General features: G+C 46.5%; 1 protein-coding gene across 1 annotated transcript; it reads right to left on the reverse strand.

Annotated features, from left to right (window-relative positions):
* Window positions 1-2,082: 2,082 nt before the first annotated feature.
* CAVIN3 (caveolae associated protein 3) lies at window positions 2,083-4,020 on the reverse strand. The gene is made up of 2 exons (XM_066250818.1): window positions 3,508-4,020; window positions 2,083-2,959 (listed from the first exon to the last, which is right to left on the reverse strand). The coding sequence occupies exons 1-2, from the start codon at window positions 3,889-3,891 to the stop codon at window positions 2,555-2,557; spliced, it is 789 nt and encodes a 262-aa protein (XP_066106915.1). The 5' UTR covers window positions 3,892-4,020; the 3' UTR covers window positions 2,083-2,554.
* Window positions 4,021-15,259: the final 11,239 nt, after the last annotated feature.

Genomic DNA, 15,259 nt, shown 5'->3' on the forward strand with positions numbered 1-15,259 from the left:
TGCTAGGCACTTATGTCATGTAATGCTCACATCAGCCCAATACGGGCTATCATTATACCATGTTATAGATGAAGGAACTGAGAACCTTATTTACTGACCACTGAGGTCTACTGCCCCTCACCATTCCTGTTTTCCATTTCGAAGAGCACTTCCTTAAACACCCTCCACTTTCCTTCTTCAGGTTAGGTTATATCTCTTCCCTCTCAAAATAACCTGTGTCTAACTATCACTGCACTTACATCATTGATCATAATTATATGTTCATCTCCCTCAACTCTGAGATCCTTGAAGGCCTCAGAAAGGATTATCATCTTGGTGTTCACAAGTCCTAGCATAGAGCCTAGAACACAGTAGGTACTGAAAAATGTTTTAATGCAACAATGGATGAATATATGAGTGGATGACTGGGCTGCCATCCCTAGCCAATCCCTTCCACTTCTCACTTCTGTGATGCTCTTGCTTCATGAGGCCCTACTGGGTGCCTCAAGGTGGGGAAATTTTGTTGGTGAAACATATTAATGAATAAAACAGTCCCTGCTGCAAAACAGTCACAGTGTAGTCGTGTGGGGTGGCAGAGAGAAATTGCAAATAATTCTGATCAGTGCAGTTAGCACTGAAGTGTACAGGTGGTGCTGGGAGCAAGGAAGAGAAGTATCTGGCTCAAAACAGGGGTACCTTGCTGAGTTTTGCAGGACAACAGAAATGAGAGTGAGAGCACATAGCTTAGTGTGATTTAATCAATTGAAGGGAAATGGCAAGAGATGAGGCTACAAAAATAGGCAGGGAACAAATCATTAAGTTATACAAAGAGGTGGATGGTAATGTTAAAGAGCTTGGACTTTATTCTTAGATGATGAGGAGCCATTGAAGGGTCTGAATCAAAAGGGTGATGGGATCAGAGTGGTAGTTCAACAATGTGAATGTCAGGTGAAAGATAAGGCTTAAAATAGAACACAAGCCATGTGTATTAAGAAAAGCAGACTGGCCCTGGCCAGTTGGCTCAGTCGTAGAGTGTCCACTGAGTGTGTGGATATCCCAGGTCCAATTCCCAGCCAGGACACACAGAAGCAACCATCTGCTTCTCTACCTAACCCTCTCCCCTTCTCTCTCTCTCTGTCTCTCTCCCTCCTGCAGCCATGGCTCGACTGGTTTGACCAAGTTGGTCCAGGCGCTAAAGATGACTCTGTGGCCTCCATCTGAGGTACTAAAAATAGCTCCATCGCAGAGCAATGGAGCAACTGCCAGCCACAGAAGGGCAGAGTGCAGGTTGGGGGCTTACTGGGTGGTCAGGGGTGCATGCGGTAGTCTGTCTCTCTGCCTCTCCTCCTCTCAATTAAAAAAAAGAGAGTAAATTGGACAGCCTAGGCAGTGGTGCACAGTGGTTAGAGCATCAACCTAGAATGCTGAGACTCCTGGTTCAAAACCCAGAGGTCACCAGCTTGAGCAGTGGATCATCAACATGATCCCAAGCTCACTGACCTGAGCCCAAGGTCACTAGCTTGAGCCCAAGGTGGCTGGCTTGAGCAAGAGGTCACTGGATCAGTTGGAGCCCCCTGGTCAAGGTACATATGAGAAGCAATCAATGAACAACTAAAGTGCCACAACTAAGAGTTGATGCTTCTCATCTCTCTTCTTCCACTCTCTTTCTCCCTAAAAAAAAAAAAAAAAAAAAAAAGTGGAAAGGATGAACAGATTGCAGAGATCAAAGCAACAAGATAACTGTTTTCTTTTGTTAGGGGACTGTGAGAGGGAAGAGTCAATCAGGACTGCCAGATTTCTGTGTGAATGATAGAGCCATTCATTAGTAAAGAAAATACAAGGGGGAATCATTTTCAATGATTTCTAGTAAGTGCTCGATAAATAGCTGTAGAATTGAAATTAAACTTAAAAGGTAGAAGATAGATTGAACACACTGAATCTGCAGTACTTGTCAACTGCAGCTCAAGGCAGTGGTCTGGGGTGCATGTGGCTCATAGTAATGAATGTTAACAGAGGAGTACTCACTCAGAATGAGAAGAAGGCTGAGAACAGAATCCCAGGAAACCCAACTTTTATGAAGCGGTAGAGGAAGAAGAGACTAAGGAAAATCACAAATTGACATTTATTGAGCACCTACAGCAAGGGACTGCGCTGGATGTGTCCCCGTGAAGAAAGCACTTAAGGAGCAAGCAGCCAGCAGGATATTTCTATGTGCCGCTGGCATAGAGCCTAGGATTCAATGGAAACTAGAGAAATCATACAATGCTCTGTTTGAAAGTGAAGCCACATTCCAGATTCCAACATTTGTCTTATTCTTTGCACCACCTTTCCCTCCTATCCCTTCCCATAAAGTCTGGATTAGGTAACATTACCTTTATTGATGATGAGTGCAAATAGGTGTGAGTGGCTGCTCCTAGGACCCAGGGCGCTGGGCGGAAGGAGCCCGGAAGGGAGGGCCAGAGCTGGGCTGTGGATGCAGGATTCACTCCTTATTTGGGCGTGAATGCTACATTCTGAAAGGAAGATTTATTTTGGGACTAGGCATAGGCACAGGGGAGGCAGGCCGCACCAGCCATCAGGCTGCACTCTCTATTTGGAGCACAGCCAGGTCGGCAGCTCCGGTTCTCCCGGGATCTTCCTCCGTTTCCTGTGGAGGTTCTGGCTCCAGCTTGGACTCCAGCTTAGGCAGGGCTTCTTCAGGCTGGCCATTAGCGCTCCGGCCAGGACCAAGGCGAGGTGGCTTGACCGGTGTGGGCGTTGGACCTGCAGGGCCTTTTCGGCTAGAAAGGGCCCTTCGCAGACTCTGTACCTTCTCTAACCCAGTGCGCCGCAGCCGCCGCGTCCTGGACTCCACCTGCTCCTCATCAGAACTCTCCCCAACTTCGGCCTCCGGCTGCTGTGGGCTGGGCTCAGACTGGTCCACCGAGCCTAAAAGTTCTGGCGTCTTCTGGAAGACTCTGGCTGGGATTTCAGCCTCCTCCTGCAAATGATGGACAAAGCACTGACCCTGGCAGCCCCCTACCCCGCTCCAGCCAGAGCCTCACTCCTCAATTACAACAGGAAACCCGCCCCACCCTTTGCCTCCGCGGCCCGAGTGGGAAAGAAAGGCAGTCCTGGGAAAGTATGGGGTGTGACGAACTATAAACTTTTGTAAAATAGGTGGGGCCCGCTTAAAGGCATGAGACCAGAACGGTGGCCGCAGGGGCAAGAACTGGAGGAGGGGCAATGGACTGTCGCGGGATGCACTTCCACCACCGTTATTTTCTTTCAGGGATGGGCTGAGACTTGGAGCCAAGTCTGTGAACGTGGCCTGAGCCACAGCTGGCCGGGCTTTGATTGGCCAGGCTGGGTTAGGCGTGGGAGGAGGGATGGGATGGGCGTGGGGAGTGGGTGCGGCTCTGGAAGTCAGTTCCACCCCCGCAGAGTCAGGAATGTGGGTGTGGTGGGTAGATGGGAGGGGGTGACCCCCACAAGGTGGCCCGGAGGCAGGAAAAAGCCCCGGATTGGGGGATGCCTGAGGTCACTGACCTTGAAGAGCAGGACGTGGAGCTTCCCGCGCGCCACCAGCAGCCCGTGGTTGGCCTCCAGCCGCTGCACCTGGGCGGCGCGGCGCACAGCGCGCTCCTGAGCAACATCGGCGTGAGAACCCACGCGTTCCGCCTTGGCCAGCAGCTGCGCCAGCCTGTTGCTCGTGGTGTCGTGGCTGCGGCTCAGCGCGCCCAGGCCGCTCTGGATGCGGCTCACGGAGGAGGCCAGGCCGTTCTGCCTCCGCGCCAGACCCCCCTGCCGCTCCCGCAGCGCCTCCAGCATGGTGGAGAGTTTCTCTAGCAGGGTCACCACCGTCACGGCGTGCACTGGGCCCGCCGCCGGCGTTCCGGGCGCAGGCCCGGGTTCCAGCGCGTTCTCCCTCATGATCCCAGGCCTGCTCTCGCTGCGACCGCCGGCTGAGCTCTGGGCTGGGGCTGCCTTTCCCCGGCTCCTCCCCAGCTTCAGCCGTGACTCAGGCAGGCGGAGTTGGCCTCCTCCGGCGGCTGGAGCGAGGGAGAGAGGGCGGGGGTTGGGGGGCGGGATGTCGACGGCGGGGTCCTTCAGAGGCATTCCCCCTTCTGCTGCCCCGCCCGGGGGACCCGCGGGGAAGCAGGTGGGCCCAGTATCAGCCCCACCCCATCCCACAAACTAAGTTTGGATTCTTCTCCTCCGCCCTAATTCCCTCGTGTGTGCTTCTTTGTGGAACATATTCTCCTCCCTCTTGTGTGCTTTGTGGAACATACTCTCCAACAGAAAGGGCAAGCCATGGAAAATTTTGTCTGCATCAAGTGGGCAGAGAAACTACATTATTTCTAAAGCGCATCAAAAGGATAACCAGATGGGCCTCCGTAGCAGCCCGCTAGGGCTGCTTCCCAGGGCACTGCGGGTAGTATTTGCGCCCCCAGGCTGGGTGCCTTAGACGGGGAAGCTCTCAGATGTTTCGAATGTTCTGCTACAGACCTAAGACTCCCTAGGCCTGAGGCCTCGCCTCGCAGCAATGTGGGCCGCGGGCGGGGCATCCTCTGGTATGCCCTCCCCAGGGTTTGGCTGCAGGCCCCAATTCCTGCTTCCCCGGTTCTTAGTGTTGCATCTATTTCCCTTCCTTTCCTTTCGTTGGGCTTCACGGTTAAAGCTGTGGGTGCCCAGGCTCCTGCACCCCAAGCTAGGGGGGCAGGCAAGACACTGCTTCCTTTGAAACCCTTATAAGTATTAGAGTGGGTGCTACTGTGTCTATTTCATGGAGGTAGCTTGTGGTTCCTGCCTGAGGCTTTTTTAAATTATTTTTCTGGAAATAGGTGAGACTATTTGCTGCAAGTAAAGGAGATTTGAAATTCCTCCTTGTTGGGCGGATAAAGTGTATTATGCTCACTTTGTTAAAGATAACACAAGGAGGCCGTCACCCAGGTGATATTAATGTGTGTTGAAAATCCTTGTAGCCTGGGGCTTGGTTTTGGGATTAAGCCTTTCCCACCCTTTTTGATGTGGGGTGGTACAATCCAATCATGCCTCAGAGAAGTGACTTTGTATATTGGATTAGAGGTTGTGAAGCTACAGTATAAAGTGGGGGCAAAACCGGAGTTTGGGCTCTTGGTTCCTGAGATTAGAAGAGAGAGCAGAGTAAGGCCACGTGGAGGAGGCCAGGAGAAGCAGCCAAGATGGCGGAGTGCTGAGTGAGATGCCAGTTTGTGTAGAGTTTGTATCTGGGATAAGGAAGGAGATGGGGAACAGAGGTGAATAAGTCTGGTGAGCTAGAAACCTTTGATTCTAGGAAACTCGGATAAGTCAGTAGCTTTGTGAGCACTGAATGTGACTGGGTTTTGGAGCCCAGTGTGTATTTTTACTTGCCCGCCGGGTGCAAAGCTAGAATTAAAGACTATGGCCCACCAGTTTTTGGCTCCGCTGTTTCTTTGCCGACTGTCCGAATCCAATGCGAACCTGCATGGACCAGAAGGCTGCTGTGATAGTGGCTCTGGCCCTGGCTCCTGGCTTTACACTCCTGTAGAGGGGAAGAGAATGAGCATAGAGGACCAAGTTAATAATGTGAGTCATGAATTTGTCATGTATTCAGTTTTTACAATCCCATGCCCTGTCTTTAAATTAACAGTACTTGGTAGGCCACGGGTAGGCGCAGGAGTTCAGGATCGTTGATCCTGATGATCTCTCTGCTCACCCAATCTGTGAGGGCCACTTGATAACAACTGTGAAGAAACTGTGTCACTCAGGATAGTTAAATGGGTCTGGAAGGCCCCAATGTCTGACTTACACAGAAGAACAATGTTAGATGGGCAACTATTGCCAGAATTCTGGTAATGCCAAGTTGATGACCGATTTCTACAAACACAAGGTGATAGATCCTGACCCCTCTGCTGAACACAAGAGAGATGGACTAGACACCCTTGGGAGGCAGACAGGAATCATCATCTCTGCCAGTGGGTCTGTATTTGCCCAGAGACACCCTTTAGGATGTGCTAGTTAAAATGCTTTCAGACCGAGGGAACAGAAAACCCAATTCAGACAGTTCTTAGGAATAGGAAATCCAATCCAAACATAATTGAAAAAGACCATTGTAGGGTGATGATTGAATATGGGCCAGTCACAGCTCTAAATCTGGTTCTATATATTGTTCTTCTCTCAACCATGTCCCCCTGCAGGTGTCAGCTGTATTCCCATCCTGGGAGTAAGGTGACTACAGCAGTTCCAGGCCTCCTATCTTTGCGCAAGATAAAAAAAAGGGGGGACCATCTTAAACTCTAAGACATTTGTTTCTCATAAGCCCCTCACCCCAAATTTTTCCACTTGCCTTCCACTGGGTTATATGGCCATTCTAGAAAAAAATTCCTTGGCTAAGAAAGTGTCATGCAGTGGTGGACTTCCTTTTGAAAAATTAGGCCCACTTCTAGGGTCAGCTTCCCCAGGAAGATATGGGTGGTGTGAGAGGAAAAGTGCATATCTGGGTTAAAAAGCTGAGCACTGCTAGGAACTGAGTGTCCCTCAACATATCTACTACAGAAGACCTGTGAAAGAATCAGCAGCTTTGAAGAATGGTGCTAAGGAAGCCCAAAGCATTTGAAAGCAAGAACTACGTGGTTATATATTAATCAAAGACCTGCTAAATCCCTCTCTGGATGTGTTGAACAAGGAAGACATTACGACTTATCCATAAGAGTGTCAACCTGGAATGCTGAGGTCACCATTTCAAAACCCCAGGCTTGCCCAGTCAAGGCACATATGGGAAACAACTATTAGTTGATGCTTCCTGCTCCTTCCTCCTACCTTTCTCTTCTTCTCTCTAAAATCAATTTTTTTAAAAAGATCATTCATAAAGCCATTGCTAGTTCTACTGGTATTCCCCAAATCTTCACATATAAATGCCATAGGAACTGGCTGGTGCTGGAAAATAGAAGCCCATGAGGTGGGTAAAAATAACTCGGTGCAATTCTGAGTCAACAAAGCCCAGATGACAAATTAAGATAGTGTGACCTTGAACATGGGGTCTCCAAGAAAAAACTATATTGCAGTTTCCAATAAGGATGAGAAAAGAAATAAAACAAGGATGCAGAATGGCATCTTCTAAGGCAGTGTAACCTGATCTTAGTTGAAAGATTTCTATTTTTTAAATCAGGGGTGTGGCTGGGACATACTTCCTCAGACTCTTCGGTATGGGCATGAAAAGTAGATAACCCTGGTGTAGGTTTATTGTGTCCCTGAAACAAATGTTCAAGTCCTACTTGTAAATACGTTTTTTTCTTGGAATAGGGCCTTTGTAGATATAACCAAGATAAGATCATACTAAAGAAGCATGGACCCTTAATACAACATGATTGCTTTCCTTATAAGAAGACAGGAGACACACAGGGAGCCCTGGCCAGTTAGGTCAGTTGGTTAGAATGTCGTCCAGATACACCAAGGTTGGAGGTTTGATCCAGTGGTGGGATTCAAATAATTTAACAACTGGTTCTCTCCCCAATGACTATTTTAAGTATAAAAAAACAAAAACAATATACTGAAAGGTAGTTTATTATTTCATGCATTTAATATTTAAATAAGAATGATAAAAGAGGTACACAAAATGAGATTATGTTATAAGAAAGTTTTAAAATATTAATAAAAAATATTCAATAATACCTGACAAAAAACGATAAAACTGTTATTTTAGATATTTTTTATATGCTTTCTTTTTCTTTGTTTTTTCTTTTTTTTTTTTTTCTGAAGCTGGAAACGGGGAGAGACAGTCAGACAGACTCCCGCATGCGCCCGACCAGGATCCACCCGGCACGCCCACCAGGGTGCGAGGGCTCTGCCCACCAGGGGGTGATGCTCTGCCCCTCCAGGGCGTCGCTCTGTCGCGACCAGAGCCACTCTAGCGCCTGGGGCAGAGGCCAAGGAGCCATCCCCAGCGCCCGGGCCATCTTTGCTCCAATGGAGCCTCGCTGCTGGAGGGGAAGAGAGAGAGAGGAAGGAGAAGGGGAGGGGTGGAGAAGCAGATGGGCACTTCTCCTGTGTGCCCTGGCCAGGAATCGAACCCGGGACTTCTGCACGCCAGGCCGACACTACCACTGAGCCAACCTGCCAGGGCTTTATATGCCTTCTTGATTGGCATCCTCACTAGCAATTTTCTTCACTTTTATCTGGACATCATCAGCTATGTGATTTATCCTTAACCATCATTTTATGAAATGAATAAATAAATATTACAAGCATAGTTCTGCTAAATTCTTTTTTACCAATGAATGGAATAAACATTACTGTGGCTGCTTAGAATACACTATTGTGCAGATGAATTTTGAAAAAGAATAAGGAATATAAATTTGTGACTTCTACATTGGAAGGCTGCCCAGGCGCCCCTCAGAGAGAACCTGATTACAAGTGCCCTTTTAACAACCTGTTCACCAAACTCAACTTCGGATGTTGGACTAAGGCAATGCTCCCAGCAGCTGAGAAGTATGCTACTTTTGAAAGACAATTGCTGGCTTACTACCAGATGCTAGTGGAGAAAGTCACCAGAGGTTCCTGGGTTGTTTTATAAATTGGAACCCTCAAGTCTCATATAGCAATACAGCCTAACAGTCTTTGATTATTAAACGAAAAGTTATATATATGTGAGTTTATTGTACAAGCAACATCCCTGACCCTGAGCCTCACTTTCAGCTGCCAGACAAACCGAGGCATCCTCCAGGGACTTAACCTTTCAATCAAAAGGAACAATGTGAACACAGCAGAACTACCTTTTCAAAGGGAACAAGCCTCAGAGGACAGGCTGTCTACCTTCCACCCTTTGTCATCGACATCCTGCCTACGGAAGGGGTCCAGCCATTGCACACAATGACAGAGCTCTGTGCCACTGGAATGAAAAGAGCTATAAGTTTGGGGCAACCAGAAGTGAGGGGCAGTAAAAAAAAAAACAAAAAACAATTTTACCAACTCGGAACATCAATCAATATGCTGTGAATGAATGTTTTGGCTGAGGTACACTCAGCCCATCAAAGCACCATGCACTTGAGATGAGACCAAGGTTGGCAGAAGCCCAGAATTTTGGAGTACCTAACTGCTGCTCGAGCAATTGTCAGGATGTGGGAGTTGGGTTCTTCCTGAAATTTAAAAAAAAAATGTCCTGGAACATTCCAAAGGCAAAATGCCTAGAAGCAGTTACTGAATAGATGCTATTGAACCTCTTTGTGTAATCTGAGGAATTCAGTGTGCCTTGACAGGGAGAGGGCCTCTCTTGAATTTGAGCTTGCATTCTTAGACAAATCACTGAGGAGCCATCATCAAAGCCACCAGAAAAAGAAGGGGAGGGGAGCACTGTAGCCCTCTACCCTAAGCAACTACAGCATTTCCCAACTACAGCCCCTGATCCAAGAACGTATTTTGCCACCCACATAGTAAAGGGCAGAGAGGATCATGAGGTGTACCCTGCCTCTGAGAGGTACCCTTCCAGACTGAGAGATAGAATGGAGCACCAAAAATAGCCTTGATCCAGATGCCATGGGCAGCAATCCCAGACCGGTGATGATTTACAGGAAATTCTATACAGTTAGGGTCTTGCAACTACTTTTATCTTAATACAAACAACCTCCTGTGTGTCTTGAGCTGGACCCAAGGAAGGAGAAGTCATTATGAGCCACCCACTGGGAAATATGACAGATTTAGTCATATTTCCTAATTAGTTGGATGGTATTTAGTTATGAGATTTTGTTTGAGAAATAACTATCATTTGATGTCTAAAGAAAAGATAATAACTGTTGGGCAGATAAAATATATTATGCTCACTTTGTTAAAGATGGTGCTGCCCATGTGGATGCCCACTGCCCAGGTGATATTAATGTGTGTTGGGGGTGGGCTATGGGCAGGCAGGATCCTTGTAGCCTGGGGCTTGGTTTTAGGACTAAGCCTTTCCCACCCTTTTTGATGTAGGGTGGTATACTCTCATGAGGAATCCCATTATGCCTCAGATGAGTGACTTTGTATCAGAGACTTCCTCATTTGTATATTAGATTAAAGATTTTTGGTTTCTACACTATAAAGTGGGGCAGACCAGGAGCTTGCTCTCTCAGTTCCTGAGATTAGCATTAGAGGAAAGAGCAGAGAGAGGCTACATGGAGGAGGCCAGGAGAAGCAGCCAAGTTGGCGGAGTGCTGAAGGAAAAGCCAGTTGTGCAGAGTTTGTGCAGGGAGAAGGAAGGAGTTGGGGAACAGAGGAGAATAAGGCTGGTGAGGCTAGAAACTTTTGATTCTAGGAAACTCAGATAAGTCAGTAGCTTTGTGAGCTCTGAATGGGTGGGTTTTGGAGCCCAGTGTGCTTTTACTTGCCTGCCAGGTGCAAGCTAGGATTAAAGATGATGGCCCATCAACTTTTGGCTCCGTTGTTTCTTTACCGACTGTCTGAATCCAATGCCAACCTGCATGGGCCAGGTTGCTGTGATGGTGGCCATGGATACTGGCCTTACAGTAACTATTGTATTCAATAAGGAAAGAAGAAGTAGTGAACCTATCCTGGGTAAAGAATAGCATTGGCTCTTCCATCCCAGCTCACTGTAAGGCAATTGGCATGGGTTAGTGATATTGCACAACACGAAGTACCAGAATGAATATTTCTTATCCTGTTTGGATTTAGTGCACTATAGAAACAGAAGAGAACCTGATATGTGATGGAATGGTGGATAAGGCATCAACCTGGAAGGCTGAGGTCACCAGTTCAAAACCTGGGCTTGCCTGGTCAAGGCACATGCGAGAAGCAACTACAAGTTGATGTTTCCTGCTTCTCCCTCTCACCTTTCTCTATCTCTCCTCCTTCCCCTCTTTAAAAATAAAAATAAAAATCTTTTAAAAAAAAGACTTCTGCTATAGCAACCTCTGGGGAGAAACCAGTGAGAATCAACAATGGAAGTAGGGTACACACCATAGGTGACACAGGCCAGGGCTACAGTGTGTGGAGTATTGAATCCTGCTATTTAATTGATGTCCTTGGGTTTTCCAAAAGCCAACAGAGCCAGTGCAAGAGCAGTCACCAGCTCATTCGTTGCCAGGCATGCCCACTATAAGGCTGGTGGCCATACCCAGGCAGGTTCACATTGGATTCGGGAAGATGGTAAAGGAACTGTGGAGCTTGAAAATGGTGGGTCATTCTGTTTATTAGAGTCTCTCAACAGTGAACAAGCAAACAGGCAAGGAAAACTGCTTCCCTTTCTCAGGGCTGATGGGCAAACAGGCAGGGGAGGGGGACACCTTCCCTGGCAAACAATAGCAAAAAATGGCCCCTCCCAACGGTGGCAGGCAATCCACAATTTACAATCTGCTGCCCTTAAAGCAAGCACCTGCAGCTTTTTATAGATTATACACACATGGTACTGCCCCGTGCTCATGCACCAATCAAGCAAAGTACAAGTGAGCAAGCCTAACACACTTGTTTGTGCAACACCCACCCTGACGGAGACTCTTCAGACCACAGTGATATCCTGACAACAAAGAGAGAAATAAATACACTGCTTTGCTTTGTGTCTATTTCATCCTCTTTAAATATATTCTGACCTTGGCTGGGTAGCTCAGGTGGTTAGAGCAATCGCCCTGATACACCAAGGTGTGGGTTCAATCCCTAGTCAGGGCACATACAAGAATCAACCAATGAATGCACAGATGAGTGGAAAAACAAAATGATATCTCTCTCTATTTCTCTCTCTCTCTCTCAAATCAATCAATAAATAAAATGCAAAAATAAATAAATAATGCTCTGCTTTGGGGTTGTCATGGGCCTTTATTTGTTCAGGAGAGGCAACAATAAGTTTTCCTGTGGCTGAAATGTTTTGTTTTTAGTGTTTTTGTTAGATTTTATTTATTGATTTCAGAGAGAGAAAACCAGTGGAGGAGGAGCAGGTATGTGCCTTGACCAGGCAAGCCAAGGGTTTTGAACTGGCGACCTCAGTGTTCTAGATCAATTCTTTATCCACTGTGCTTCCACAGGTCAGATGCCTCTAGCTGAAATCTGTAAGCCTGTCCATGATCCAGGCTTGAGCTAGGATGTAAGCCTCTTTTAGACAACCCAAGAAGCTAAAGCCATTGTGTCTTGGTTAAAAGTGAAAACAGTTACCATAGGAGAACCCCACAGCATAACAATGTAGTGCAAACCCCTTGCCGGACCTGATCTTCAGGAGGAGGGTTGAGAAAAACACACACACCTGCCCCCAACTGCCTTCCATGGTCTGTCTCTCAGAAAGCAACCTGCACTACCAAGTCCTTGCCTGAAGCTTGTTCTCCAAGTCAGAGACTCCCTCTCTCATCCTTTTAGTCAATCTGGGACCATTAGAATGAGAGGAAAAAATAAACAGAAAATATTTTAAATGTCAAATATAATGAGAAAGAGAAAAAAGAGAAGGGAGGAAGTCAGACTAGAGTTAAAATCTCAGAAGTATAAATAGGTGGACTTAAACATATACAAACTAAACAAAAAACAAGGTAAAGTTAAATTCCAATATGCCAGTTAGATAAGAAATTGATGGTTGAGTTTAAGAAGTAGAGCTGGGCCCTGGCCAGTTAGCTCAGTCAATTAAGGGCATCGCCCAAAACAACTGATATGGCTATGACTCCATGATGACAAAGCAAAATGCTTCATCTTAATATGGCTGTTACTGCTTCTTTGTTCTGCTTTTACTAATCCTGCCTTTTAGCTTCTATAAACCCACTTCCGCATTCCCCATACCTTGTAACCCTGCCCAGTGGTATGACCTTAAAACCCAAAGACCCTGCTCAGACTTCAGAGAATCAACTCCCCTGAGCCTGCTGGCGTAATAAACTGGTTCTCCAACTCTCCAAGTGTCATTTGGCTTTCCACGGTCCATTCTGCCATAACATAAGATTGTGGGTTCAATCCCAACAGAGCACTGTAAAGCCAGTAGCCACAGCCACCATCACAGCTGCCTGGCCAATGCAGGTTTGCATTTAATCCAGACAGATTGCAAATAAACTACAGAGCCCAAAACTGGTGGATCATTTTCCTTTATTCTAGACTCGTACTGGCTGAGTAAAAAACAAACACATGAGGCGCCAAAACCCACTCTTTTTGGTTTTTTTCCTAGAATCAAAGGCTTCCACCTCACCAGTCTTATTCGCCTCTGTTCCTCATCTCCTTCTCCTGCACAGACTGGCTTCTCTTTCAGCATTCTGCCATTTTGACTACCTCCTCTCCTCCCCATGGCCTCCCTGCTCTGCTACAACATGGGCTCTTCCTCTCTACCACAGCACGGTCACTCTCTCTAAAATAGCCTCCTAGCTCCTCCTTTTAAAACTTTTTGCGTGAAAGTCCCTCCCCTGCACACATTAGCATAACCGAGCCCCTTCCCAAGCAAGAAGGCAATCAACTGCCCCATGTAGGAGCGGCCATCTTTAATGAGGTGAGCATAAATTAACTTATCTACCCAACAGACACACAAGGGAAACAACCAAAAACTGCACGACTGAGTGGAACAACAAATGTTTCCCTTCCTCCTCCCCTCTCTCTGTCTCTAAAAAAATCAATAAAAATTATACCCTGGCCAATTGGTTGGAGTGTTATCCCAGAGCACAGAGATTACCCATTCGATTCCCCAGTCAGGGCACATACAGGAGCAACTCAATGTTCCTGTCTATCTCTCTCTCTGCCTCTCTCTAAAACTAAAATAAAATAAGAAGAATAAGAAGTAGAGCTGGTCTTTATTTTTTTTGTCTATCCCCTCTATCACATCTGGTGTTACCCAGGCTCTTAACTAGTACCTACACGGGTTACAGTTTCACTACCAGGTGAACTGACCCAAACCTTTGTCAATGTAAGAAACGTCCAAACCTGCAAGATTTTTTTTTTAGTTTATTTGAGCCAAACTGTCAACAATTACCAGGAAGCAAAGTCTCAGCAAATTGAGAAAATGCTCGGGAAAATGGCGGTTTTACCACTTATTTTATACATTAGAATCAAAGGAGAAGACTTAAGAGGGTTACATGAAATTGATTGCTGATAGATTAGGGAGGCAGGAGAAAAAAAAAGGCAATGGGTTTGGGAGGGAAGGTTGAGGATTGGATAAGAAGTAAAAATGTATATGCTGGAACTTCTTTTACACAGGCAGGACTAAGTCAGTTAAGAGTTAAATAGCATTATAATAACAATAATGAGGGGGTTGGTTAGTTCCCGCTCTGGTGGGATGCCTGCCCTGAGAGGGGCAAGAAAAGAAAATTACCCACATGTTATTAAGTATCAGATATGTTAGTTGATGCAAAAGACAACAGACCTTAATTAAGGTGAGCATTGACCTTTTAAAAATATTTTATTTATTGATTTTTTAGAGAGAGAGGGGAGAGAGAAAGAAAGAGAGAGAAGGGGGAGAAGCAGGAAGCATCAACTCCCATATGTGCCTTGACCAGGCAAGCCCAAGGTTTCGAACCGGCAACCTCAGTGTTCCAGGTCGACGCTTTATCCCACTGCGCCACCACAGGTCAGGCAGCATTGACCTTTGTTAGAGAAAAATACCTCCCTAGGACATGACTACCCACCATGAACTGCTTTTAGTTAGAAAGTTTTCATTTCAGACCATCCTGTGTGGTTAATTTAGGTCTCTGAGTTTGTAAGGCCACCATGCTGGCCTCCCCTGAGTTTGTCAGGTTCAGCATGTGGCCCCTTTGCCATCCACACCTTTGTACCAGAAGAGCCTGAACCATTGGTGAATTAGCTTAGTGTTAATATTTTCCATAAGACAAGACAGAATAAGAATATCTTCAGGCCTTTTGTAGTGGATCCTACTCAGACATCACTTTTTTGCAATGAACAGAAGCCCATTCAAGCTGGTAGGCCTCACCAAGCTGCTCTTCCCAGGATGAGAAGAGAGTCTTCAGGACTCTGCACCAGGCAGCGGTGCTGGGGACAGCACCCACATTCTTTTGAGGCTCTGCTGCTGCTGCAAACCTACTTGCTGGAATCCATTTCTCTTCTAGACAAGGATCAGTTGGTTGCAAGCAACAGAAACAATCTCAGTTAATTTAAGTGAAGGTGGGTTTATTGTAAAAGAATTGGCAGCACTCCATCCTCAAAGCAGAGTGTTAAAACAGTTTATTGAGTCTGGAGCCCTTCCTGAATTAACAAAAGGGAAGAGCCATTAAAGGATAGTATAGCTTATTTATTATTTCAATCGCTTTCAAGCAGAGCAGGAAAGAAACCAGACCTCTCTTCTGTGCAATAATGGGGCCCACTAACTCTGGGGAAAAGGAGACATGCCCTTCTAATTGAGGAAATATTT

Source organism: Saccopteryx bilineata, chromosome 1 (assembly GCF_036850765.1).
Source record: "Saccopteryx bilineata isolate mSacBil1 chromosome 1, mSacBil1_pri_phased_curated, whole genome shotgun sequence".
NCBI classification, from domain to species: Eukaryota; Metazoa; Chordata; class Mammalia; order Chiroptera; family Emballonuridae; genus Saccopteryx; species Saccopteryx bilineata.

What these genes read in the sequence shown, in the direction of transcription:
- CAVIN3 (XM_066250818.1), bottom strand. Translation starts at nt 3,891, where the DNA reads ATGAGGGAGAACGCGCTGGAACCCGGGCCTGCGCCCGGAACGCCGGCG. An exon ending in TCCACGTCCTGCTCTTCAAG is followed by an intron (nt 2,960 to 3,507) that starts GTCAGTGACCTC and finishes CATCATTTGCAG; the next exon opens with GAGGAGGCTGAAATCCCAGC.